Source organism: Rutidosis leptorrhynchoides, chromosome 11, assembly GCF_046630445.1.
Source record: "Rutidosis leptorrhynchoides isolate AG116_Rl617_1_P2 chromosome 11, CSIRO_AGI_Rlap_v1, whole genome shotgun sequence".
Taxonomy (NCBI): Eukaryota; Viridiplantae; Streptophyta; class Magnoliopsida; order Asterales; family Asteraceae; genus Rutidosis; species Rutidosis leptorrhynchoides.
Window position 1 is genome coordinate 163,927,721 of NC_092343.1, and position 27,139 is coordinate 163,954,859.

General features: G+C 33.8%; 1 protein-coding gene and 1 pseudogene across 1 annotated transcript; both read right to left on the reverse strand.

The window, feature by feature from the left end:
• Positions 1–15,265: 15,265 nt before the first annotated feature.
• Positions 15,266–15,808, reverse strand: LOC139875176 (uncharacterized). Its single transcript, XM_071862529.1, has one exon. It carries the CDS (start codon positions 15,806–15,808, stop codon positions 15,266–15,268), a length of 543 nt encoding a protein of 180 aa, XP_071718630.1.
• A 2,310-nt stretch (positions 15,809–18,118) lies between these two features.
• On the reverse strand, positions 18,119–25,161 carry LOC139875177 (disease resistance protein RML1A-like; annotated as a pseudogene).
• Between the last annotated feature and the right edge of the window lie 1,978 nt (positions 25,162–27,139).

The window sequence follows — 27,139 nt, forward strand, 5'->3', positions numbered from 1 at the left end:
GTAAATATCAATCTCAATTAATATATATAAACATGGAAAAGTTCGGGTCACTACAGTACCTACCCGTTAAATAAATTTCGTCCCGAAATTTTAAGCTGTTGAAGGTGTTGACGAATCTTCTGGAAATAGATGCGGGTATTTCTTCTTCATCTGATCTTCACGCTCCCAGGTGAACTCGGGTCCTCTACGAGCATTCCATCGAACCTTAACAATTGGTATCTTGTTTTGCTTAAGTCTTTTAACCTCACGATCCATTATTTTGACGGGTTCTTCGATGAATTGAAGTTTTTCGTTGATTTGAATTTCATCTAACGGAATAGTGAGATCTTCTTTAGCAAAACATTTCTTCAAATTCGAGACGTGGAAAGTGTTATGTACAGCCGCGAGTTGTTGAGGTAACTCAAGTCGGTAAGCTACTGGTCCGACACGATCAATAATCTTGAATGGTCCAATATACCTTGGATTTAATTTCCCTCGTTTACCAAATCGAACAACGCCTTTCCAAGGTGCAACTTTAAGCATGACCATCTCTCCAATTTCAAATTCTATATCTTTTCTTTTAATGTCAGCGTAGCTCTTTTGTCGACTTTGGGCGGTTTTCAACCGTTGTTGAATTTGGATGATCTTCTCGGTAGTTTCTTGTATAATCTCCGGACCCGTAATTTGTCTGTCCCCCACTTCACTCCAACAAATCGGAGACCTGCACTTTCTACCATAAAGTGCTTCAAACGGCACCATCTCAATGCTTGAATGGTAGCTGTTGTTGTAGGAAAATTCTGCTAACGGTAGATGTCGATCCCAACTGTTTCCGAAATCAATAACACATGCTCGTAGCATGTCTTCAAGCGTTTGTATCGTCCTTTCACTCTGCCCATCAGTTTGTGGATGATAGGCAGTACTCATGTCTAGACGAGTTCCTAATGCTTGCTGTAATGTCTGCCAGAATCTTGAAATAAATCTGCCATCCCTATCAGAGATAATAGAGATTGGTATTCCATGTCTGGAGATGACTTCCTTCAAATACAGTCGTGCTAACTTCTCCATCTTGTCATCTTCTCTTATTGGTAGGAAGTGTGCTGATTTGGTGAGACGGTCAACTATTACCCAAATAGTATCAAAACCACTTGCAGTCCTTGGCAATTTAGTGATGAAATCCATGGTAATGTTTTCCCATTTCCATTCCGGGATTTCGGGTTGTTGAAGTAGACCTGATGGTTTCTGATGCTCAGCTTTGACCTTAGAACACGTCAAACATTCTCCTACGTATTTAGCAACATCGGCTTTCATACCCGGCCACCAAAAATGTTTCTTGAGATCCTTGTACATCTTCCCCGTTCCAGGATGTATTGAGTATCTGGTTTTATGAGCTTCTCTAAGTACCATTTCTCTCATATCTCCAAATTTTGGTACCCAAATCCTTTCAGCCCTATACCGGGTTCCGTCTTCCCGAATATTAAGATGCTTCTCCGATCCTTTGGGTATTTCATCCTTTAAATTTCCCTCTTTTAAAACTCCTTGTTGCGCCTCCTTTATTTGAGTAGTAATGTTATTATGAATCATTATATTCATAGATTTTACTCGAATGGGTTCTCTGTCCTTCCTGCTCAAGGCATCGGCTACCACATTTGCCTTCCCCGGGTGGTAACGAATCTCAAAGTCATAATCATTCAATAATTCAATCCACCTACGCTGCCTCATATTCAGTTGTTTCTGATTAAATATGTGTTGAAGACTTTTGTGGTCGGTATATATAATACTTTTGACCCCATATAAGTAGTGCCTCCAAGTCTTTAATGCAAAAACAACCGCGCCTAATTCCAAATCATGCGTCGTATAATTTTGTTCGTGAATCTTCAATTGTCTAGACGCATAAGCAATCACCTTCGTTCGTTGCATTAATACACAACCGAGACCTTGCTTTGATGCATCACAATAAATCACAAAATCATCATTCCCTTCAGGCAATGACAATATAGGTGCCGTAGTTAGCTTTTTCTTCAATAACTGAAACGCTTTCTCTTGTTCATCATTCCATTCAAATTTCTTCCCTTTATGCGTTAATGCAGTCAAGGGTTTTGCTATTCTGGAAAAGTCTTGGATGAACCTTCTGTAGTAACCAGCTAGTCCTAAAAACTGGCGTATGTGTTTCGGAGTTTTCGGGGTTTCCCACTTTTCAACAGTTTCTATCTTTGCCGGATCCACCTTAATACCTTCTTTGTTCAATATGTGACCGAGGAATTGAACTTCTTCCAACCGAAATGCACACTTTGAAAACTTAGCGTACAATTCTTCCTTCCTCAATACTTCTAACACCTTTCTCAAATGTTCACCGTGTTCTTGGTCATTCTTTGAGTAAATAAGTATGTCATCAATGAAAACAATGACAAACTTGTCAAGGTATGGTCCACACACTCGGTTCATAAGGTCCATGAACACAGCTGGTGCATTAGTTAAACCAAACGGCATGACCATAAACTCGTAATGACCGTAACGTGTTCTGAAAGCAGTCTTTGGAATATCATCTTCTTTCACCCGCATTTGATGATACCCGGAACGTAAGTCAATCTTTGAATAAACAGACGAGCCTTGTAGTTGATCAAATAAGTCATCGATTCTCGGTAGTGGGTAGCGGTTCTTGATGGTAAGTTTGTTCAACTCTCGGTAGTCGATACACAACCTGAATGTACCATCTTTCTTCTTGACAAACAAAACAGGAGCTCCCCACGGTGATGTGCTTGGTCGAATGAAACCACGCTCTAAAAGTTCTTGTAATTGGCTTTGTAGTTCTTTCATCTCGCTGGGTGCGAGTCTGTAAGGAGCACGAGCTATTGGTGCAGCTCCTGGTACAAGATCTATTTGAAATTCAACGGATCGATGTGGGGGTAATCCCGGTAATTCTTTCGGAAATACATCAGGAAATTCTTTTGCGACGGGAACATCATTGATGCTCTTTTCTTCAGTTTGTACTTTCTCGACGTGTGCTAGAACAGCATAGCAACCTTTTCTTATTAGTTTTTGTGCCTTCAAATTACTAATAAGATGTAGCTTCGTGTTGCCCTTTTCTCCGTACACCATTAAGGGTTTTCCTTTTTCTCGTATAATGCGAATTGCATTTTTGTAACAAACGATCTCCGCTTTCACTTCTTTCAACCAGTCCATACCGATTATCACATCAAAACTCCCTAACTCTACTGGTATCAAATCAATCTTAAATGTTTCGCTAACCAGTTTAATTTCTCGATTCCGACATATATTATCTGCTGAAATTAATTTACCATTTGCTAATTCGAGTAAAAATTTACTATCCAAAGGCGTCAATGGACAACTTAATTTAGCACAAAAATCTCTACTCATATAGCTTCTATCTGCACCCGAATCAAATAAAACGTAAGCAGATTTATTGTCAATAAGAAACGTACCCGTAACAAGCTCCGGGTCTTCCTGTGCCTCTACCGCATTAATATTGAAAACTCTTCCACGGCCTTGTCCATTCGTGTTCTCCTGGTTCGGGCAATTTCTAATAATGTGGCCCGGTTTTCCACATTTATAACAAACTACATTGGCATAACTTGCTCCGACACTACTTGCTCCGCCATTACTCGTTCCGACACCATTTGTTCCTTTCGTTCTATTAACCCCTGGTCCGTAGACCTCACACTTCGCCGCGCTATGACCATTTCTTTTACACTTGTTGCAAAATTTGGTGCAGAACCCCGAGTGATTCTTTTCACACCTTTGGCATAGCTGCTTCTGATTGTTGTTGTTGTTGCGGTTATTATTGTTGTTGGGATGATTGTTGTAGTTGCTGTTGTTGTTGTTGTTGTTGTTGGGCCGTTTGTTGTAGTTGCGATTGATGTTGCGATTGTTGGGATAATTGTTGCGATTATTGTTGTAATTGCTGTTGTTGTTGTATTGGTGATTCTTATCACCGTTTTCCTCCCACTTTCTTTTGACTTGCTTCACATTGGCCTCTTCAGCAGTCTGTTCTTTAATTCTTTCTTCAATCTGGTTCACTAGTTTGTGAGCCATTCTACATGCCTGTTGTATGGAGGCGGGCTCGTGTGAACTTATATCTTCTTAGATTCTTTCCGGTAATCCTTTCACAAACGCGTCGATCTTCTCTTCCTCATCTTCGAATGCTCCCGGACACAATAGGCACAATTCTGTGAATCGTCTTTCGTACGTGGTAATATCAAATCCTTGGGTTCGTAACCCTCTAAGTTCTGTCTTGAGCTTATTGACCTCGGTTCTGGGACGGTACTTCTCGTTCATCAAGTGCTTGAATGCTGACCACGGTAGTGCGTACGCATCGTCTTTTCCCACTTGCTCTAGATAGGTATTCCACCATGTTAACGCAGAACCTGTGAAGGTATGCGTAGCGTACTTCACTTTGTCCTCTTCAGTACACTTACTTATGGCAAACACCGATTCGACCTTCTCGGTCCACCGTTTCAATCCGATCGGTCCTTCAGTTCCATCAAATTCCAAAGGTTTGCAGGCAGTGAATTCTTTGTAGGTGCATCCTACACGATTTCCTGTACTGCTAGATCCAAGGTTATTGTTGGTATGTAGCGCAGCCTGTACTGCGGCTATGTTTGAAGCTAGAAAAGTACGGAATTCCTCTTCATTCATATTCACGGTGTGTCGAGTAGTCGGTGCCATTTCCTTCAAAATAGTCAAATGGAACAAGTTAATCATACAGAATATTAAGAGTAGTTAATAGTATTTCGTAGCATAATATGAACTCATTTATAAAAGCTTTTTCTTCATATTAGCATTTTATAAGTTTAAATTCGGGTAGTACCTACCCGTTAAGTTCATACTTAGTAGCTAATATACAATTCAACTACTACAATTCTATATGAAAAACTGATTATAATAATATTTCGCGTTCAAACTTTTACACAATAATTTACAAACTTACAATACCGCTTATTTTACATATAGCATGAAATATAGCACACAATAAATTTGATACAAGATGGTTGTGAAGATAATTCTAGCTAGTACACAAGTCGTTCAGCAAAGGCAATAAAGACACGTAATTCATACGTCCAGAAACAAGTCATGCATTCTGGTTTTACTAGGATTACTTCCCATCCTTGGTCTTGTGGAACATAACCGTTATGGCCGTTGATAAGACAGCGTGTTGTAACGTCGTCAAAGGGACGAGGGTTACGTAATGTCCAACAGTCCCGTAACAATCTAAAAACCTCATTTCTTACCCCAATTACCGACTCCGTCACTTGTGGAAACGTTTTGTTTAATAGTTGTAGCCCGATGTTCTTGTTCTCACTTTGGTGAGAAGCGAACATTACTAATCCGTAAGCATAACATGCTTCTTTATGTTGCATGTTAGCTGCTTTTTCTAAATCACGAAGTCCAATATTCGGATATATTGAGTCAAAATAATTTCTTAACCCGTTGCGTAAAATAGCATTTGGGTTCCCCGCAATATATGCGTCAAAGTAAACACATCGTAACTTATGGGTTTCCCAATGTGATATCCCCCATCTTTCAAACGAAAGTCTCTTATAAACCAAGACATTCTTGGAACGTTCTTCGAATGTCTTACAAACTGATCTCGCCTTAAATAGTTGTGCCGAGGAATTCTGACCGACTCTAGACAAGATTTCATCAATCATGTCTCCGGGTAGGTCTCTTAAAATATTGGGTTGTCTATCCATTTTGTGTTTTTAAACTGTAAAATAGACAAGAGTTAGATTCATAAAAAAATACTTATTAATACAAGCAATTTTTACATATATCATAAAGCATAAGAACACTATATTACATATATTACACCACACGAATACAACTATCTTATTCCGACTTGCTTGTTTCTTCTTCTTCGGTTTTGGTTCGTTTTGCCAAGTTTCTAGGGATATATGATGTTTCCCTAATACGAGCCGTTATTTTCCACATTGGTTTAGAAAAACCCGGTGGTGTAGAGGTTCCCGGGTCATTGTTACAACTTAAGGACTTCGGGGGTTGACGATACATATAAAGTTCATCGGGGTTGGAATTAGATTTCTCTATTTTTATGCCCTTTCCCTTATTATTTTCTTTTGCCTTTTTAAATTCAGTTGGGGTAATTTCTATAACATCATCGGAATTCTCGTCGGAATCCGATTCATCGGAGAATTGGTAATCCTCCCAATATTTTGCTTCCTTGGCGGAAACACCATTGACCATAATTAACCTTGGTCGGTTGGTTGAGGATTTTCTTTTATTTAACCGTTTTATTATTTCCCCCACCGGTTCTATTTCTTCATCCGGTTCCGATTCTTCTTCCGGTTCCGATTCTTCTTCCGGTTCCGACTCTTCTTCCGGTTCCTCTTCGGGAACTTGTGAATCAGTCCACGAATCATTCCAATTTACATTTGACTCTCCATTATTATTAGGTGAGTCAATGGGACTTGTTCTAGAGGTAGACATCTATCACATAATATCAAACGCATTAAGAGATTAATATATCACATAATATTCACATGTTAAAAATATATAGTTTCCAACAAAATTTGTTAAGCAATCATTTTTCAAGTAAACATGGTCGAAGTCCAGACTCACTAATGCATCCTAACAAACTCGATAAGACACACTAATGCAAAATTCTGGTTCTCTAAGACCAACGCTCTGATACCAACTGAAATGTCCCGTTCTTATTGATTAAAAACGTTCCATATTAATTGATTTCGTTGCGAGGTTTTGACCTCTATATGAGACGTTTTTCAAAGACTGCATTCATTTTTAAAACAAACCATAACCTTTATTTCATAAATAAAGGTTTAAAAAGCTTTACGTAGATTATTAAATAATGATAATCTAAAATATCCTGTTTACACACGACCATTACATAATGGTTTACAATACAAATATGTTACATCGAAATCAGTTTCTTGAATGCAGTTTTTACACAATATCATACAAACATGGACTCCAAATCTCGTCCTTATTTAAGTATGCGACAGCGGAAGCTCTTAATAATCACCTGAGAATAAACATGCTTAAAACGTCAACAAAAATGTTGGTGAGTTATAGGTTTAACCTATATATATCAAATCATAATAATAGACCACAAGATTTCATATTTCAATACACATCCCATACATAGAGATAAAAATCATTCATATGGTGAACACCTGGTAACCGACATTAACAAGATGCATATATAAGAATATCCCCATCATTCCGGGACACCCTTCGGATATGATATAGATTTCGAAGTACTAAAGCATCCGGTACTTTGGATGGGGTTTGTTAAGCCCAATAGATCTATCTTTAGGATTCGCGTCAATTAGGGTGTCTGTTCCCTAATTCTTAGATTACCAGACTTAATAAAAAGGGGCATATTCGATTTCGATAATTCAACCATAGAATGTAGTTTCACGTACTTGTGTCTATTTTGTAAATCATTTATAAAACCTGCATGTATTCTCATCCCAAAAATATTAGATTTTAAAAGTGGGACTATAACTCACTTTCACAGATTTTTTTACTTCGTCGGGAAGTAAGACTTGGCCACTGGTTGATTCACGAACCTATAACAATATATACATATATATATCAAAGTATGTTCAAAATATATTTACAACACTTTTAATATATTTTGATGTTTTAAGTTTATTAAGTCAGCTGTCCTCGTTAGTAACCTATAACTAGTTGTCCACAGTTAGATGTACAGAAATAAATCGATAAATATTATCTTGAATCAATCCACGACCCAGTGTATACGTATCTCAGTATTGATCACAACTCAAACTATATATATTTTGGAATCAACCTCAACCCTGTATAGCTAACTCCAACATTCACATATAGAGTGTCTATGGTTGTTCCAAAATATATATAGATGTGTCGACATGATAGGTCGAAACATTGTATACGTGTCTATGGTATCTCAAGATTACATAATATACAATACAAGTTGATTAAGTTATGGTTGGAATAGATTTGTTACCAATTTTCACGCAGCTAAAATGAGAAAAATTATCCAATCTTGTTTTACCCATAACTTCTTCATTTTAAATCCGTTTTGAGTGAATCAAATTGCTATGGTTTTATATTGAACTCTATTTTATGAATCTAAACAGAAAAAGTATAGGTTTATAGTCGGAAAAATAAGTTACAAGTCGTTTTTGTAAAGGTAGTCATTTCAGTCGAAAGAACGATGTCTAGATGACCATTTTAGAAAACATACTTCCACTTTGAGTTTAACCATAATTTTTGGATATAGTTTCATGTTCATAATAAAAATCATTTTCTCAGAATAACAACTTTTAAATCAAAGTTTATCATAGTTTTTAATTAACTAACCCAAAACAGCCCGCGGTGTTACTACGACGGCGTAAATCCGGTTTTACGGTGTTTTTCGTGTTTCCAGGTTTTAAATCATTAAGTTAGCATATCATATAGATATAGAACATGTGTTTAGTTGATTTTAAAAGTCAAGTTAGAAGGATTAACTTTTGTTTGCGAACAAGTTTAGAATTAACTAAACTATGTTCTAGTGATTACAAGTTTAAACCTTCGAATAAGATAGCTTTATATGTATGAATCGAATGATGTTATGAACATCATTACTACCTTAAGTTCCTTGGATAAACCTACTGGAAAAGAAAAAAATGGATCTAGCTTCAACGGATCCTTGGATGGCTCGAAGTTCTTGAAGCAGAATCATGACACGAAAACAAGTTCAAGTAAGATCATCACTTGAAATAAGATTGTTATAGTTATAGAAATTGAACCAAAGTTTGAATATGATTATTACCTTGTATTAGAATGATAAGCTACTGTAAGAGACAAAGATTTCTTGAGGTTGGATGATCACCTTACAAGATTGGAAGTGAGCTAGCAAACTTGAAAGTATTCTTGATTTTATGAAACTAGAACTTTTGAAATTTATGAAGAACACTTAGAACTTGAAGATAGAACTTGAGAGAGATCAATTAGATGAAGAAAATTGAAGAATGAAAGTGTTTGTAGGTGTTTTTGGTCGTTGGTGTATGGATTAGATATAAAGGATATGTAATTTTGTTTTCATGTAAATAAGTCATGAATGATTACTCATATTTTTGTAATTTTATGAGATATTTCATGCTAGTTGCCAAATGATGGTTCCCACATGTGTTAGGTGACTCACATGGGCTGCTAAGAGCTGATCATTGGAGTGTATATACCAATAGTACATACATCTAAAAGCTGTGTATTGTACGAGTACGAATACGGGTGCATACGAGTAGAATTGTTGATGAAACTGAACGAGGATGTAATTGTAAGCATTTTTGTTAAGTAGAAGTATTTTGATAAGTGTATTTAAGTCTTTCAAAAGTGTATAAATACATATTAAAACACTACATGTATATACATTTTAACTGAGTCGTTAAGTCATCGTTAGTCGTTACATGTAAGTGTTGTTTTGAAACCTTTAGGTTAACGATCTTGTTAAATGTTGTTAACCCAATGTTTATAATATCAAATGAGATTTTAAATTATTATATTTTCATGATATTATGATATATAATATATCTTAGTATGATATATATACAGTTAAATGTCGTTACAACGATAATCGTTACATATATGTCTCGTTTCGAAATCATTAAGTTAGTAGTCTTATTTTTACATATGTATTTCATTGTTAATACACTTAATAATATATTTACTTATCATTTAACATAATTAACCAAGTGTATCAATATCTTAATATGATTCATATGTACCTAGTAAGACTTTGTTATAACGATAATCGTTATATATATCATTTTCGAGTTTCTTAAATTAATAGTCTCATTTTTATGTATATAACTCATTGTTAAAATACCTAATGAGATACATACTTATAATTAAATCATGTTAACTATATATATAACCATATATCTGTCATCGTATAGTTTTTACAAGTTTTAACGTTCGTGAATCACCGGTCAACTTGGGTGGTCAATTGTCTATATGAAACATATTTCAATTAATCAAGTCTTAATAAGTTTGATTGCTTAACATGTTGGAAGCATTTAATCATGTAAATATCAATCTCAATTAATATATATATAAACATGGAAAAGTTCGGGTCACTACATATTTGTCATGAAAACATTCTTATTGTTACCCATGATAACCTCGATCAAATTTCGAGGACGAAATTTCTTTAACGGGTAGGTACTGTGACGACCCGGAAATTTTCGACCAAATTTAAACTTAATCTTTATATGATTTCAACACGATAAGCAAAGTCTGTTATGTTGAGTCTCAAAAATTTTGAACCATGTTTATGTGTTCAATTAACCCTTCGAATATTCCCAGTGATTCACGAACATTTATGTATATATAGATATGTATATCTAATATATAGTTATATTAATTGAAAACGTTAACAAAGTATTAGATATATAATACTTAACATGAATTTATTTGTTTCAATACATTTATCAACAGAATTAAAAAAAATATATCAGATGATTGAATTATCAGATACATTGTAATATGTTTACGGGTCTCTGTTATGAGGTTCACTAAGATTTGAGAAATCTGTTCTTTTTAACAATATTCGGAAAATGGTAAAGTGATTTACATAAAAGAACAAATGTGTCAATTAACGATAACTAGACATAAGTTAGTGGAGATTTCAGCTTAATTTTCAATGTATACTTTACAATAATTTCATCGTGACTTTTGATAAGATAACTGTTTAACTTTCATATTATTTAATGAAAAGGTAAAATTATGAAATGTAGAAAACTTAGAGGATAAATATCGACAAGTTAAGTAAATCGACGTTTTATATAATTTCATACATCTAACTATCCATTGGACCTTACCCGACGATTCACGAACAAATGTGTGTAAATAATTATGTAAATATATATATATATATATATATATATATATATATATATATATATATATATATATATATATATATAAGTGTGTATATATATATATATATATATATATAATATCTTGAATTAATAAGGTATACACTTATCAATTAGAACTAAAAATGTAAAATAACAAATAAAGTAATTAAGTTATTATATATATATATATATATATATATATATATATATATATATATATATATATATATATATATATATATATATATATAATATTATTATGAATCTATTTCTATTAATAACTATTATATTGTAACATTTATAAAATATATAAATATTAACTATTCAATAGATATATTCGTATAATATATAATATAAATTGTAATATAAATATATTAGATGAAATTACAAGTTTAATTTTGATTATTATATTATTATTATTATTATTATTATTATTATTATTATTATTATTATTATTATTATTATTATTATTATTATTATTATTATTATTAATTATATTTATACTTAAAAGTTATTTTATGAAATTTGATACATAAGAATTGTTATGTTACTATTAGTATTAATAATATAGTTATCATTGTTAATATCAAAATCAGTAATTATAATTTTTGTCATTTGATAAGTATTAGTATTATTATTGAATATTATTATTATTAATAATAATTATTATTATTATAAATTATTTTTACCATTATCATTTCAATTATTAGAAAATGATACAATTCATTATTATCATTAATAATATTAATAATATCATTTTTTTTACATTAATATTATTATGATTATTATTAGAATTTTAATTTTTATTATAAATACAATTATCAATTATTATTATTAAGTATTATTATTAATATTAAGTGATACATTACATATACATACGATATATAGATACTATATAGATACTGATATATATAAATGTATATTCAGATATATATATATATATAAACAGATATTTACAAAAATAGATTACTGATATATATAAGTATACATAAATTAGTATTATTAATATATTAATAATTAACAATATAAATATACGTACATATACATAAAAGATCATCAGATTCAGTTTCACATCGTTATCACCCTATAAACGATTTTGTTTTCTGTCCCTCAAATTGATAAACATCATTCTCGATTGTACCATTATATTATCAATCAACTTCCCTTTTAATTTTTTTTATTTTATTTTTTGTACCTGATTTGAATTCTGTCAACCATTGTATGCTATAGGACTTAATCACATTCAGTGTAAATGACATCAGTCGACCCACATTATCAATTCATAACCTCAATTATATCTAATCACTTTCAAATTGGCAGATTAAAACAAAAACTGAATAAAACCCAGTCGACTACCCTGTTTCCTTTCCATTTTTCAATTTGATCGATTTTGATATAAATTTTTAAAATGTGTTAATGCAGTTTTGATAGGAGTCTCTTACTTAAACTATCTGCAAAATCCTAGCCTCCAATTCTTAATATCGGATTCGAATTTTGAAGTCAAAGATTCAGTTTCAAAAAGTCAAAGTGTGTGTTCATCGCGAAATTCGATTTCCAGTTGAGGTTTTAGATTCAATTAAGGGTACAGGTAGTTTCTAAAAGAATTTTGCAACCTATTTCATGTTGTAAGTTTAACCTAAAAGTGTCTAGATTTTTAAAACGCATTTGGAGTTCTTATATGTTTGTTCGAGGTCTTCTGCTGCTCAAAAGTTTTTTTCTGTTTTAATTAATTCCTTGCACCAATACTGATAAATTCTGATTCAATTGAAGAACCAAAATAAATTAGTTAATTAGTTGATTTCACCTCTGGTCGAGTTAAGTGGAGAAGAAGAAGGAGAAGATAAGGAAACAGAATATGAATCGGGTTATATATATTTAGGTTGAGTTTAAAACAGATAAATAGAATCAGACGAGTGGTTAAGGGGATGTTGCGGGTGAACGAGAGGTCTTGGGTTCGAACCCGGGCATGGGCAGTTATATTTTTTGGAACTTTTTCATTGGGAGGTAGTTTTCTCATTTTTATTTATTATTATTATTATTATTATTATTATTATTATTGTTATTATTATTATTATTATTATTAATATTATTATTATTATTATTATTATTATTATTATTATTATTATTATTATTATTATTATTATTATTATTATTATTATTATTATTATTATTATTATTATTATTATTATTATGATTTTTGTTATTGTTGTTATTATTATTATTGTTATTATAAGTGTTATAATAATTATTATTAGTATCATAATAAGTGTTATAACAATTATTATTATTACTATTACTATTATTATTATTATTATTATTATTATTATTATTATTATTATTATTATTATTATTATTATTATTATTATTATTATTATTATTATAAGTATTATTAATGTTATTATCATTGTTAATTAATCATTTTAGTACTACTATTATTATTATGATTATGATTAGGACTATTATTATTGTTATTATAAAAATAATACAAGTTATAATTATTTTCACTAATATTAGTATTAATATCATTTTGTAATTATTAGTATTACTATTATTATTATTATTATTAACATAAGAACCATTTTTAATAATATCATTATTATTATTAGTATTACCATTATCACTAATATCATTAGTAGTAAAATTATTATAATTATTATTATTATCAGTATTAGTATTATTAGTAATACCATTATTACTAAAAAAACAATATTATTTTTAAACCTATCATTTTTTTTTTGTTAAAACTAATAGTATCATTAAAAATAACATCTTTACTATCATTATTATTATTATTAGTAATATTATCAATATTATTAAAATTATTATGATTATGAAAATAAAGGTTTTGAAGATATTGTTAAGGTTATAAGTATAAAAATAAAGATTACATATACACAAATATATTTAAATTACATAACTTAACTATATTAAAATTTCTATATATAAAAATGAAAATATATAAATAAATAATGAAACTTATAAATTACTAAATATAACAAATACATCATTAATAATAATATATAGAATTATTCGATTACAAGTATATGTATTAATATATATACAAATGATATAGGTTCGTGAATCCGAGGCCAACCCTGCATTGTTTAGTTATTCAATGTCGTCATATGTATTCTTACTACAAAATACAGTATTGTGAGTTTCATTTGCTCCCTTTTTAAATGCTTTTGCAATATATATTTTTGGGACTGAGAATACATGCGCTGCTTTTATAAATGTTTTATGAAATAGACACAAGTAATCGAAAATTACATTCTATGATTGGATTATCGAATTTGGATATGCCCCTTTTTAGCTTGGTAGCCTAAGAATTGGTGTTTATTATAATTGCCACCAATTGACGCGAATCCTAAAGATAGATGTATGGACCTTGACAAGTCCCATTCGGGTTACGAATGCTTTAGTACTTCGATATCATATCCGATGAGAGTCCCGAAATGATGGGGATATTCTATATGCATCCTGTTAGTTCGGTTATCAAGCGTTCACCATACGAATGATTTTTATCTCTATGCAGTTTGCGAAATGCCTGATATGAGATGTATATTTATGAGAAATGAAAAATGAAAATCTTGTGGTCTATTAAAATTATGGAAATGATCGATTATGATAAACTAATGAACTCACCAACCTTTTGGTTGACACTTGAAAACATGTTTATTCTCAGGTATGAAAGAAATCTTCCGCTGTGCATTTGCTCATTTTAGAAATATTACTTGGAGTCATTCATGACATATTTCAAAAGACGTTGCATTCGAGTCGTTGAGTTCATCAAGATTATTACTAAGTCAATTATAGCTGGATATATTATGAAATGGTATGCATGCCGTCAACTTTCGATAAAATGAAAGTTTGTCTTAAAAAAAACGAATGCAATGTTTGTAAAATGTATCATATAGAGGTCAATACCTCGCAATGTAATCATATGTTATCGTATTCGTCCTTATGGATTAGGACGGGTCACTTCATTTATCACTAACCGAATCATTCTTATTGATGTCCAAGTGATATAAACGATTGAAATGAGTCGACAGAACTTCGTTACCACACTACAAATCATGCCAAAAACGAACGTTCCTTCCGTTGCCAATCTTCATGTGAAACTCATTTAATGGAGGTAACCCATCCGTGATAACTTTACAAGCAGTGGCTACAATATTGGACCAAATAGTGGGACTAGTGCATGATACTTTCTCAAAACTATTGTCATGTATTGATTTTATGATAGACACCCAAAAATCGCTTGGGTTAACTAGATATCGCCATCTCCATTTTAAAATTAACACGAGATTAAAAGCTTTGAGGCCTATGTTAAGTCCACTGTGGTCAAAAGAAGAGAGTAAGGAGTCCCATTTAACCCAAGCCATCTTTCTAATCGAGCCACTACTGCCCTAAGAAAATCTTGATCGAATAGATTCAAGTAGTTTCAAAATTGTTACTGGGTACTTGAATAACGACATAACATAAATATCAAGACTCCCCATGACCGATTTCACTAAAGTCAATCTACCACCTGATGAGAGTAGATTAGCCTTCCATGACGATAATTCAGATTGAAACGTCTCGACTAAAAAATCCCAACTAGACACACGATTCATGTTAGCCCTAATAGGAACACCTAAGTACTTAGTAGGAAACGTGCCCACCCGAGTACCTGTTGCAGCCGCGAATGAATCAACTTCAGAAGAATAGCTGACCCCGATACCGAAAATATGGTATTTCGTCATATTAATTCGTAACCCTGAAACAAGATAAAACACCTCAAGAATTAACATGATATAATTCAACTCTTGCCAACCCCATTCTGATGATAAAATGATAACGTTGTCTACATATAAAAAGTGAGATACATGAATCTGATCCGATTCGGCTTTAACACCATGGATAATTCTTGACTCCATAGCACTATGAAAAGCCAAGTGGAGACCTTCCATGACAATTAAGAACAAAAAAGGACTTAACGGGTCACCATGTCGTAAGCCTCTCTTAATGGAAAATTCACTAGTCGGGCTACAATGACAGAAGTTCTAGCTGATTTTAAACAACCTAGAATCTATCCACACCAAGTGTTATCGAATCGCAACGACGACAACATAAACAATAAATAATCCCAATGAACCGAATAATATGCTTTCTCAAAGTCCAACTTAAAAAGAAGCAGTTTTTTATTACATTTCTTGTACCATGATATTATCTCGCTTAACATCAGAGGACCATCCAAGATCTATCGGCCAGATATAAAAGCCTACTGAACTGGGCTAATAATTTTATCGATAACAAGAAGTAGACGATGCGTAATTATCTTAGTAACAATCTTGTAGAAAAAACCTCACAACGAAATAGGCCTAAAATCTGTAATAAGAACAGGGTTTTGCACCTTATGGATAAGTGAGAAAAATGATGAGTTGGCACCATGTGGCATAGAGGCACTCGAGAAGAAACCCGTTATGTCTCTGCAAATGTCATGCTGGAGAATATCCCAAAAGTTTTTTATGAATCGAAACGAGATACCGTCCGGCAAGGCGCCTTAGAACTACCACAATCCCAAACCGCTCTCTTAATCTCCGCATCAGCAACCTCTCTTTCAAGGAATCTAGTTTCATCATTAGATAAAATGCAATGTGGGTTAATGTTGCCAAATTCACCTCCTGATTTAAATTCCTCACATTTAGACTTAAAGTGATTATACAAAACAATGTTTGATATCGTCTGGATTCTCAACCCAATTCTCATCAATCATCAAATCTTGAATATGTTGAATACGTCATTTATTATTTAAGGAACTATGAAAAAATTTTGAATTCTCGTCACCTTCAACATCCCATTTGATTCTAGATTTTTGACAACAGTCAAGAATAATCAATTTTTCAGGATCGTCTCTTTCTGTGAATAATAGATTACGAGCAACAACAACACTCGGATCAGCATTGCGCGCACCTATCACCATATCAAAGTCATTAGTTTTTTGGTCAATCTCTTTTAAACGAATTGCTTCACTTGATCTAGACGAATGTATCCAATCTTTCAATTTCCAGTTCAAATGCCGAAGTTTGAGAACCACATTTACATTCTATTCCTTGGAAATAGATTCCCAAGCCTCTTTAACAAAAGTATCAAAACCTGGGCGTACGAACCAAGATTCAAAAATCTTAAAATTAGTAGGTCCGAAGTCTATTTTTTCTTAACAAAGTAAGATAGGCGAATGGTCAGAATAGCCACGCGGGAGCACCGTACCCTTTAAATCAACAACACCCATCAATCACATTATTCGTAACAAAGAAACACTCAAGTTTACTAAGTTTATTACCGGGTTTATTGCGCCATGTAAAATGAAGACCACCGAGGGGAAATTCATAAAGGTCATTCGAGTCGATAAAGTCGTTGAAAGAACTAGAATCTTGATGACAAAAATCAGTGCCATGTCGTTGGTCCGATCGTCTAACAACGTTCCAATCCCGAACAATATATCTACCTGGATGAGCAATCATAAAACACGATAGTTTTGACCAAATCAATGCCTTATCATTGAATGATTGTGGAGCATACACATTGACCATAAAAGTCTCCAAGCCTTCTATGATCCACAAACCTCTAACAATCACAAAATTATAATCACACCACATATTAATCTTGGAAAACGCATTTGGATCCCATATAGAGACGTTACCACCCGAAAAACTTTGTGATAAACGAATAGCTTAGTCAAAGTTTGAATTGCCCCAAATAGACCTTAGACGATACAGTTTTAAATGAGACATCTTAGTCTCCTGGATCCCAAAAAACTGTACATTCAAAGATATACATAAATCCCGTAACCAATTTCTCTTGGAAAAATCTTTAGACCCGCAACTATTAATTGATATAATCTTCATTTAAAACCATGTAACCACCATCCCGTGTCAAAGTTTTGTGACAACCCATGATGTTATACCCGAGTAACTCCCCAATACCAAAAATGTCTTCACTTAAGTCTTGACCAAGAGACCCAAATGAAGCAATGTCATGATTAATAATAGTAAAAGGAGTGTGGCAAGAGCCTCCCGAAATCGCCTTCTCGTTCCTGCCATTAAAAACATCGGTGTAACCTGGGGGGTAAAGAACACTCGAATTGGTTTTGTGACAATGAGTTCCATCGTTATCAGCATGGATACTTTTTGTAACTCTACTAGCACCTGCAACATAACTGTCCATTTTAGGTAGCCCCCCATCCTTCTTATCAACCACTTTAGAGCTCGAATCTTCATTTAAATCGACACTGAAGCCAGTGGCATTCTACTATTAGATTCGAAGATAGGTTTCATATCGTGAGTGGCTATGCATATACGGCCCGAAGCCAGTGGCATTCTTCTATTAGATTCAAAGAACAGAAATTTCCCAAAAATTGACGCCACTTTCTTGAAAGCATTAGAACCCCATGCACATGTAGGTAAGCCCGACATCTCGACCCACACAATCGTTTCGTCCACAATAAAATTATCAAATGCATCTTTAATTCAGGAGAACATAGACATAATGTTAGCATTACTTTTAAAAGCTAACAAGCTTGATTCAGAAGAGAACTTCAACCAAACCCAATACCCACCCACGTATTGGATCGTGAAGTCTGTGAATCCTTCAGATAACAAACACGATACACAGTATACAAGGTACTAATATCTTTAACCTTGGCCATAAGAACATGATCTTCCTTGTTAACGGTGACTAAATCTGCATCATCTAAAACGATCTTCGATGATGTATTAGATGCCGAAAGTTTAGAAGCATAAGAAACACCCTGTAAATTGTCAGCCACTGTCTCCACCACTTTCGGCACATGAACCTTAGGTGGTGAAGGTTTAACAGTGGTTTGTTTTGGACTGCTCATCTTATCAAATTTAGAAGCCTCAACAAATAGGTGATAATTGCCCATCCACACATCTGACAAACGACTTTTCATCTCTAGTGCATGTTTAACACACATATAACGTATGAACGTAAATCGTTTCTCCGTTTTTGCTCATTTCTTGACAATAAAAACATCAACTAATTATAATCAAACGTATCAAATACCTTCCACAACGTAGGAACATCTGCATGATCAGGAAAATTAGTAACGAAAAAAGACTGGTACTCTTTAATCGGTTTTTCTCGAAATCAAGATCGATTTTCCGATAAGAAGTTTTGTTGTTGCGTCGTTCCTTGACGTACCACCCATCCTTGAGTAGGGTGTCTCGTGTGTTCCCAACCATGGTAATTGGCGTTTGATCCCGCCAGAGAATCACCGGAAAAAACAAAAAACGGCGGCGGATTGAGGAGGAAACGAATCACCCGAGAATAATGGAGAAAAGGGGTTTTGGATTGAAACCTAAAATTCATATGTCTATTGCAATTGTACAACATAAAACCAAATAACGTTAAATAATACGGAAGTGAACTAATTGAAGTAATGAATGAATTACTTTTCATAAATAACAGTTAAAATTATATCATCATACACTCGTGTATCTCGTGAAAAAAAAGTATTGCGAAACAAGTAATGACATTCATTCGTTCAGTGAAACCACATACAGTGCCGAAGATAATTGTTGTGTGTTATTGAGAAGATGAGTTACCTACCTGTCACTTTTAGGGTTTTCTTCGGAAATAGACACCGCCAAACAACTGAAACCAAGATGATTTTGCTGTTTACTGGTTATAGTTTTGTCAGTTATAAATTTTTGGTCTTGTAGTTTGGCATTGTAAAGTTTAAATAACTGAATTTGTATCAAAAAGTAATAATTGTGTGATGTATACTTGTGTTATATTGATTTGTTTGTATTAACTTATTATGGTTAACCATCATGTAGTGGTATTGAGATGCAAGTTAGTTTAATGTATTACTTTGAAAGTAAATATTGCGTGACTATTGTTATTATTAATATGTATCATAATCATATTTATAATTATAATGTGAAACAATCTATATTTACGATGTGCACAAAGACTTTATAAAAAATTATTAGAATCTTAAAAAACAACTCAATTTGGGACTTTAGTCATAACACAAATGTGCATTTAACTGCAAAATGTGCTCTGTAATTTGGACTTTTTAGCCACATTGCATCTGTTTCTTATTTATAACTAGTCATGTTTTTTTTTTTTTTTTTTTTGTTATGGACAGTGCCAAACATGAGAAAAGTATGCTTGATGAAACATCAAGTAAGTCAACTTCTTCCGGTGATAAAGTCAACATGCAGGGAAAATTGTCCAGGAATTCTTGGGGTTAACATCGGAAAGAACAATACCAGCTTCAAGTACCCCTGGACTTCGCCATCTTCAAGGAAGAAAACTGTAAAAGGACATTGTTAGAAAGTTTGAAATTTTAGTCAGTAATTTCTAGTTTTAATCTGATATGAAATCAGAGATTATAAATCCAGTGCATTATTTTTGCCAGTAAGGTAAAATATATTGAATGTTGGTCATTTTTGATGGCTTGATTACATAGAGATTACATTTGACCAATAAGATGCATGCGGAAAGAGCATACCACAAACAATATTTGGCCATACGGGCCTCATAATGTACTCATTTAAATATCCACGTTTTGAAGCAGAGAGATTTCGAGTGATGATATAATTCCATGACTTGTAATAAGCCAAAGGATCTTCTTCTTCTTTCTTGTTTTCCTCACCATACACAATGCTAATCCCATACTCCTTTACATCTGCATATTCTTCTCCATTACCAAAATGATTCGAATGAAAAAAACTGAAGTAATCGGTTTTTGCGTTGAAGTGAACAATAACTTCGTCGCCGTCTTGAAACTCATTGTCCTCGAAAATCCAATGGGTTAACCATACTTCAACTTTATTATCTGTGAAAATATAAGCCCGGGGTTGGTATATCCAGGAGTAGTTCTTTGTCAAATTCCTAATTGCAATTCTTGCTAGACCAAAGCCTGTATAAGAACACGCGACGCACACATTTAGCCCACGAATCCGGCAATTCTTTCGATTTGATTGCAAGGTAACTGATGATGAACCGTTGCTTCGATGAGTGAACCACTTTGGAACCTCTGAGCCTTTAAGATAAGTGCTGAATATTCCATGTTCATAGAGCATCTGTAACATCCACCTCTTGTTAATTAGCCTCAATCACTTGAATTTACTTAACGTAGGAAAGAAAAGAGAAGATAGATGAATAGATGTTCACCTGTGCTGGTTGTTAATTTTCTGAGACGGAGTAATCTTGGCTACAATTTGATATAAACAAATGACAATCATTCACATATTCTAAATTAATCCACCCCAAACTATCAAGTATCACTTCGTTAATTTCTGATATAGCTTGCGTTTTGAACAAGCCTTGAATCTCAGTCAAAGAATGTAACTTTTCATAAAGAACGCAAGGGTCATCTGGCATTTCTGGATCGAAAGTTACTTTCTCCAGTGTTTCACAGCCATTGATATGCAATATATCTATTGTGTTTGGAACACACAAGATTTTCTTTAGCATTTTGCATTTTTTTAAACTGAGTGTCTGCAGACTACGTAAGTTTCTCACACAACCGGGAATGGAATCAATTGGATTGGAATCTAAATACAACGTCTTCAATGCCGATAAACCATTAAAATCCATCCGAAATGATTCATTAGACAAATTATTATTTTTAAGTGATAAACTAACTAATGATTTGGGAAAACAAATCGTAAAGGGATTCACACTTTTCGGTATAGCTTCCACAATGGCAGAGGAAGACACTTGGGGTTCTATGTTAATTCTGTTAATCTCAAGCATCTCTAGTGACTCCATATTCTCAATCTCATCAGGAAACTGAACCAGATTTATACAACCGCTTATCGATAGTTCTCTAAGGTTTTTTAGATTTCCTATGCTCCGCGGAAGCTTTTTCAGCTGATGACATTCACTCAAATTTAGGACTTCAAGTCTATCACAATTCCCAATCGATTCACTAACCTCAACCAAATTTATACAACCATTTAACAATAGTTCTCTAAGGTTTTTATGATTTCCTATGCTCTGTGGAAGTATTTTTAGCTGATGACATTCACTCATATTTAGGAATACAAGTCTATCACCATTCCCAATTAATTCACTAACCTCGACCAGATTTATACACCCTGTGAGTGTCAACCTCACTAGTAGAGGGAATGTAGAGAAGCTACCCACCGTAAGAAGCTTAGAACAACCACTGAGATTAAGAAACTTTAGTGACTTGAGCACCTATTGAATTGAAATTGAAATTAAATAATATATGGATGTGATAACTACAAAAAGAGAAGTTCAATCTAGTTGGTACCTGGGGCTTCTTCCATAGTTGTTGTAGATTGCTGTTACACATATCAAGAGAAACAATATTCTCCATTTGTAACTCTGAAGGTATAAAACTGAAAGGAAATCCGCGCATGCACAACCATCTCAATCCTTTAGGAAAATTCTTGTACGATCCACTGATTTGTACATAGTTGAGTTGTAGTAGTTTTAAGTTACACATCTCACTAAATGAAATTGTCTCAAAGACAACATGTTGATTATCACAAGGGGAACATAAACTTAAAACCCAAGTGACTAATGGAAATGATCTAAAGTTGTTGTAGTCATCGACGCTACTTGAGCTACGTGAAGTATCATCCTCAAATACTTTCATGTCAAGGACAACACCTTGATTTTTTCTTGTTCCCTACAAATCGAAGGAATAGTGAGATATTAAATTACTTTTATGGATATTGAATGTACTCGTAACAAAATTGATTATTACCTTTTTCTGTCTCAACACTGTTACGGAATCCTCATGATGCCATAACAGACTTCTTTTCCACGGCTTTTCAGGTGATTCTAGATGGACTACATATCTCCCCAAATCTTGAAGAAGCTGATGCATCTCTAACTGATTAGTATATGAATTTACTGCGAGAAGGCATCTGTTGGTGAGATTCTTGATCCCAAAAGATCTGCATATACCGCATGCTTTTAAGATTTCTTCACTAACCTCTTTATCTTCTCCAACAAAAAAACAGGCAATGAACTTGAAGAGTTCCTTGTCCTTTTCATGTGGCAATGAGTCTAAACTTATTTTCAGCTTCTTTTGAACATCATGATTGTTTTTGTTACTTAGAGATTCTAAGATTTCATCCCATGTAGCGTCTTCATAACGTACAGAACTACCCAAAACTTTAAGAGCCAATGGATGCCCATTGCAATACTCTGCAACCTTCTTCAGGTCTTCCTTTTCGTCTTCTTCGGGTTCATAGTGTCCGAAGGAATGCCAACTTAAAAGTTGTATTGACGCTTCCAAGTCTAACCCTTCAAGCAAGTGTCTTGTATGCTCGGGTGGAACTTCTGTTGTTACAAGCAGCCTATATTTTTGTGTTACTTATCCATCTTTGGATGTTATTATTAATCTGCTTCCAGGGTGAACGCTTTTTGTACCGATTAACGCATCCAACTGTTCAATTTTACTAATACCATCAAGAACAATAAGAGTTCTTTTCCTATGAAGTATTTTTTCAATCTTATAGGTGCCCACATTAGTATCTTGTACGTCCATCCAACTTCCATCTTGAAATTCTTTAAGGAGCTGTTTTTGTAAGTCAAGCAAGCCATTTGATGATGTACACCTCCTTTCGATATCTTCAAGAAAACAGCTTCTTTCGAATTCAAAATAGTGCAATTTAAAGATGTAATAAGCTACGTAAGTTTTTCCAATCCCAGGAATTCCCCATAGTGTGAGAACTTGGGTGTTATGTGGGGAAGCATCTTTCAAGAAAACTTCAATGGAATCAATGTAAAACTTCCTCCCAATCATGTGTGGAATATTACTCCGTTTATGTAGATCCAATCTCTTGCTGATCTCTTTAACAATTTCTTCAATAAGTTTCGTCTCCAACCTGGTAAGTTTTTGAGTATATTAAAAATTATTATTATTATGTTTCTCTAAAACAACATTCAATTCAGTGTTTATTAAGTGTATGTTTTGTAAAAGTAGTTTTGCGGACAGAGTTTTAAAAGGACAAATGGAAATATTATTAGATCTAATCTGCTATGCTACTGCTGATCTTTTTATAAGTTTTTTTATGAAATCAAAAACAAAAAACAGTTACCCTCAAAGATAGCTTAAACACCATGATGATCATTAGTAAATTTATAGGGTTGACCAACTAATTATTAGGCCTGATTACAAAATAGTATTGTAGGCTAGATGTTTTTAGATATAATTGATCTTTATTATCTTTCAGGCATGAGGCCGATTTGCGGAATTGTGGTCTTATATGAGTGTTTGTCTTATTCAACATAATTATGCAGCATAGTGAAAACTTCCATAGAGTTTGAATATTATTATCTGTATACACTAATTACCATGAGAAGTTAGTATTCACAAAGGTCGAAGAGTAACTTCACTTGTCCATGGTAATTAATGAAGTAATACATTTCACTTACCCATAGTAATTTGCCTTTTTTTTTTTTTTTTTTTTTTTGAAATTTTTTTTTTTTTGTTCTTTTATTTACAAGATTTCTTCCTACCATTTTCATTCCATTTTTTTCGTTCAATTACCTGATCAAAACTAGCCCCTTCGATTAACTACTTAAAATCACCCTGCAACGAAGCACGGTTTTTTTTTACTCGTTATGAACTAATTAGTTTACTTTCAATTAGAAAAAATGAGCATAAACTGGTTTCTGGAAAGAAAGGTGAAAAAATTAAGGGTCAAAATTAAAATATCTACCAAAAAGATGCATAAAAAATGTATAGTACAACCAGTTAATATATAGGATGAAAGTTTTATATTTACCATCCATGTGCATCCTTCCCTTTTAAATCAGCAACTTCAGTAAGTGCTTTTTTCCATTCATCTATCTTTTTAGCCCATTGACTTTTCTTCTCTGCATCTGATTCTGTCTCCATCCTCTGTTTATAAGTTGCCATCGCATCTGCAAAGTTATTTTGTTGCTTCCTGACATCGGTGGGCTCGACATGATAGAAGATAGGGATAACAATTTGGTTAAAGTTCCTACGTTGCTCCAGGATCAATACAAGTTCATCAAGGCACCATCTTGAAGAAGCGTAATTTGCGGACAACACGATAATCGAGGCTCTCGATGCTTTGATTGCATTCTCCAATTCTGGTTTCAATTCTCTTCCGGTTTGAATCTCAGCATCATCTAAAAAAGTGTCGATGGTAGCATCAACCAAAGCCTTGTGGAGGTGATCAGTGAAACTATAACGAGTATCAGCACCTCGAAAACTTAGAAAGACATCGTAAACATAACTCGGTGAAGATAGTTGTGAAATTTCAGTGATCTTAACCATGATGATTGATACAAAATGAAGTATGAAATGAAGTCACAAGAAAATTTGATGAATAAAAGATCTGAGAGAGTAAGTGAATTTTCAATAGTCTTCTTTCATATCATCTCAATCCACAACCGTTCATATTGATCTTCCTAAACAAACTAAATTACACTAGTAACAAAAGTTGATAAAACTAATTGCAAATATCAACCCCACACAATTTTAAAATATAAATGATAATGTAAAAAATTAAGAGTAGCAATCAGTGATCTTAATTATATGACATGATTATGGGAATAACATACAGTCAATAGTAGAGACAACAATAACAGAAAAATTTGTCTAATATTAACAACCAACTTCTACTATATATATTAGTTGGACTTTGACCTGGGTCAAATCTGAAGATTTCCAGCCTACAATCTAGAAGCCCACCTTCTAGATATTCAAAGTAGGCAACCTTGACAACTCATATGGAGGTAGCAAAGTTGATGATGATGACGGCCGCCAACCTTCTCCGTTCACACCATTCCACCGCCATAGAATTTTTACTATAAATAGAGGTGCAAACCTCAGTTGTAAATCATCCTAAATCACTCAGAGAAGTGTAATCACAACCTAGAGATTGTGTGTGAGTTTGAGAGTTTTTTGGTAAGAGTTTTGTAATACTCTGTAAATCTATTCTTGTGAGTAATAGAGTTGTTTTTCTCTCAAATTTGTATCTCCCAACGTCCAGGCGATCCTCTCTTCCTAACAAGTGGTATCAAGAGCTTGGTTAGAGACGTTAGTTGAGTTTTTGGGTCTTCTGAAGTTTTCTCAAAATTCAATTTTGAGTGTACCATTGGATTCGTCTTGTCGAACCGAGTCCAACGCAAAAAACGGCGACTGAAACGGAGTTATAACGAGCCCAGAAAACGCGGTCAAAATTTGGTCAACTCGCCGGAATCTCGCCGGAGAAGACGACCGGTGCCGGAATTTTTGCCGGAGAAGACGATCACTGTAGCAATTCACTGTAGCAGCTGGCGGCACTGTAGCAGTCACTGTTGAAGTACTGTAGCGGTACTGTAGCAATTCTGAAATTTTACAATTTGGTCCCTGAAATTTTCAGAATTTCATTCTTGGTCCCTGAAGTTTATAAAAATTATAATTTTGCCCCGTAAGTGGAATTTAAGCCGCGAAGTGTCTATTCCACCATTTTCAACCGTTCCGGACGTAACGGTGATCTCTGTTTTCTACAATTCAACCCCGTTTGTGTTGAAAAATTATTTCTAAGGTGATAATGTCCACAGAAGAGTCAACATCATCTTCCGGAGCTATGATTATGCTCACAGCCACAAACTACACGCTGTGGAAACCTCGGATGGAAGATCTCCTCAGTTGTAAGGATTTGTTCGATCCTATTGAATTGAAGGGTATAAACCCTGATTCTGCCAAAGAGAAAGAGTGGAAGAAATCAAACCGAAAAACTATTGGTCAGATCCGTCAATGGATTGATCATAGTGTCTTCCACCATGTTGCACAAGAGACAGACGCATATGTCCTCTGGAAAAAGTTGGAGAACATGTATCAGGCCAAGACTGCTCGGAATAAAGCCCTGCTGATGAGGCGTTTAGTCAACATGAAGCTCAAAAGTGGAACTTCAGTTGCCGAGCATACCAGTGAGTTCCAGAGCTTGGTCAACCAGTTATCTTCTGTAGAGATGCCGCTTGGCGATGAAGTTCAGGCGCTACTGCTACTTAGTTCCCTTCCCGATAGTTGGGAAACGCTGGTAGTAACACTCAGCAACTCAGCCCCGAATGGCAAACTTACCATGTCAATGGTCAAGGATGCCCTATTCAGTGAAGAGGCAAGGAGAAAGGACATGGGCACAGATCAGACCCATGCCTTTGTCACAGAGAATCGGGGGAGACAGTGAATGAGTAGCAAAAATAAATGTAGAGGCAGAAGCAAGAGCAGGGGCAGGTCAGCTGATGGCAGAAAACCAACATATAAATGC

What these genes read in the sequence shown, in the direction of transcription:
- LOC139875176 (XM_071862529.1), bottom strand. Translation starts at nt 15,808, where the DNA reads ATGGAAGGTCTCCACTTGGCTTTTCATAGTGCTATGGAGTCAAGAATT.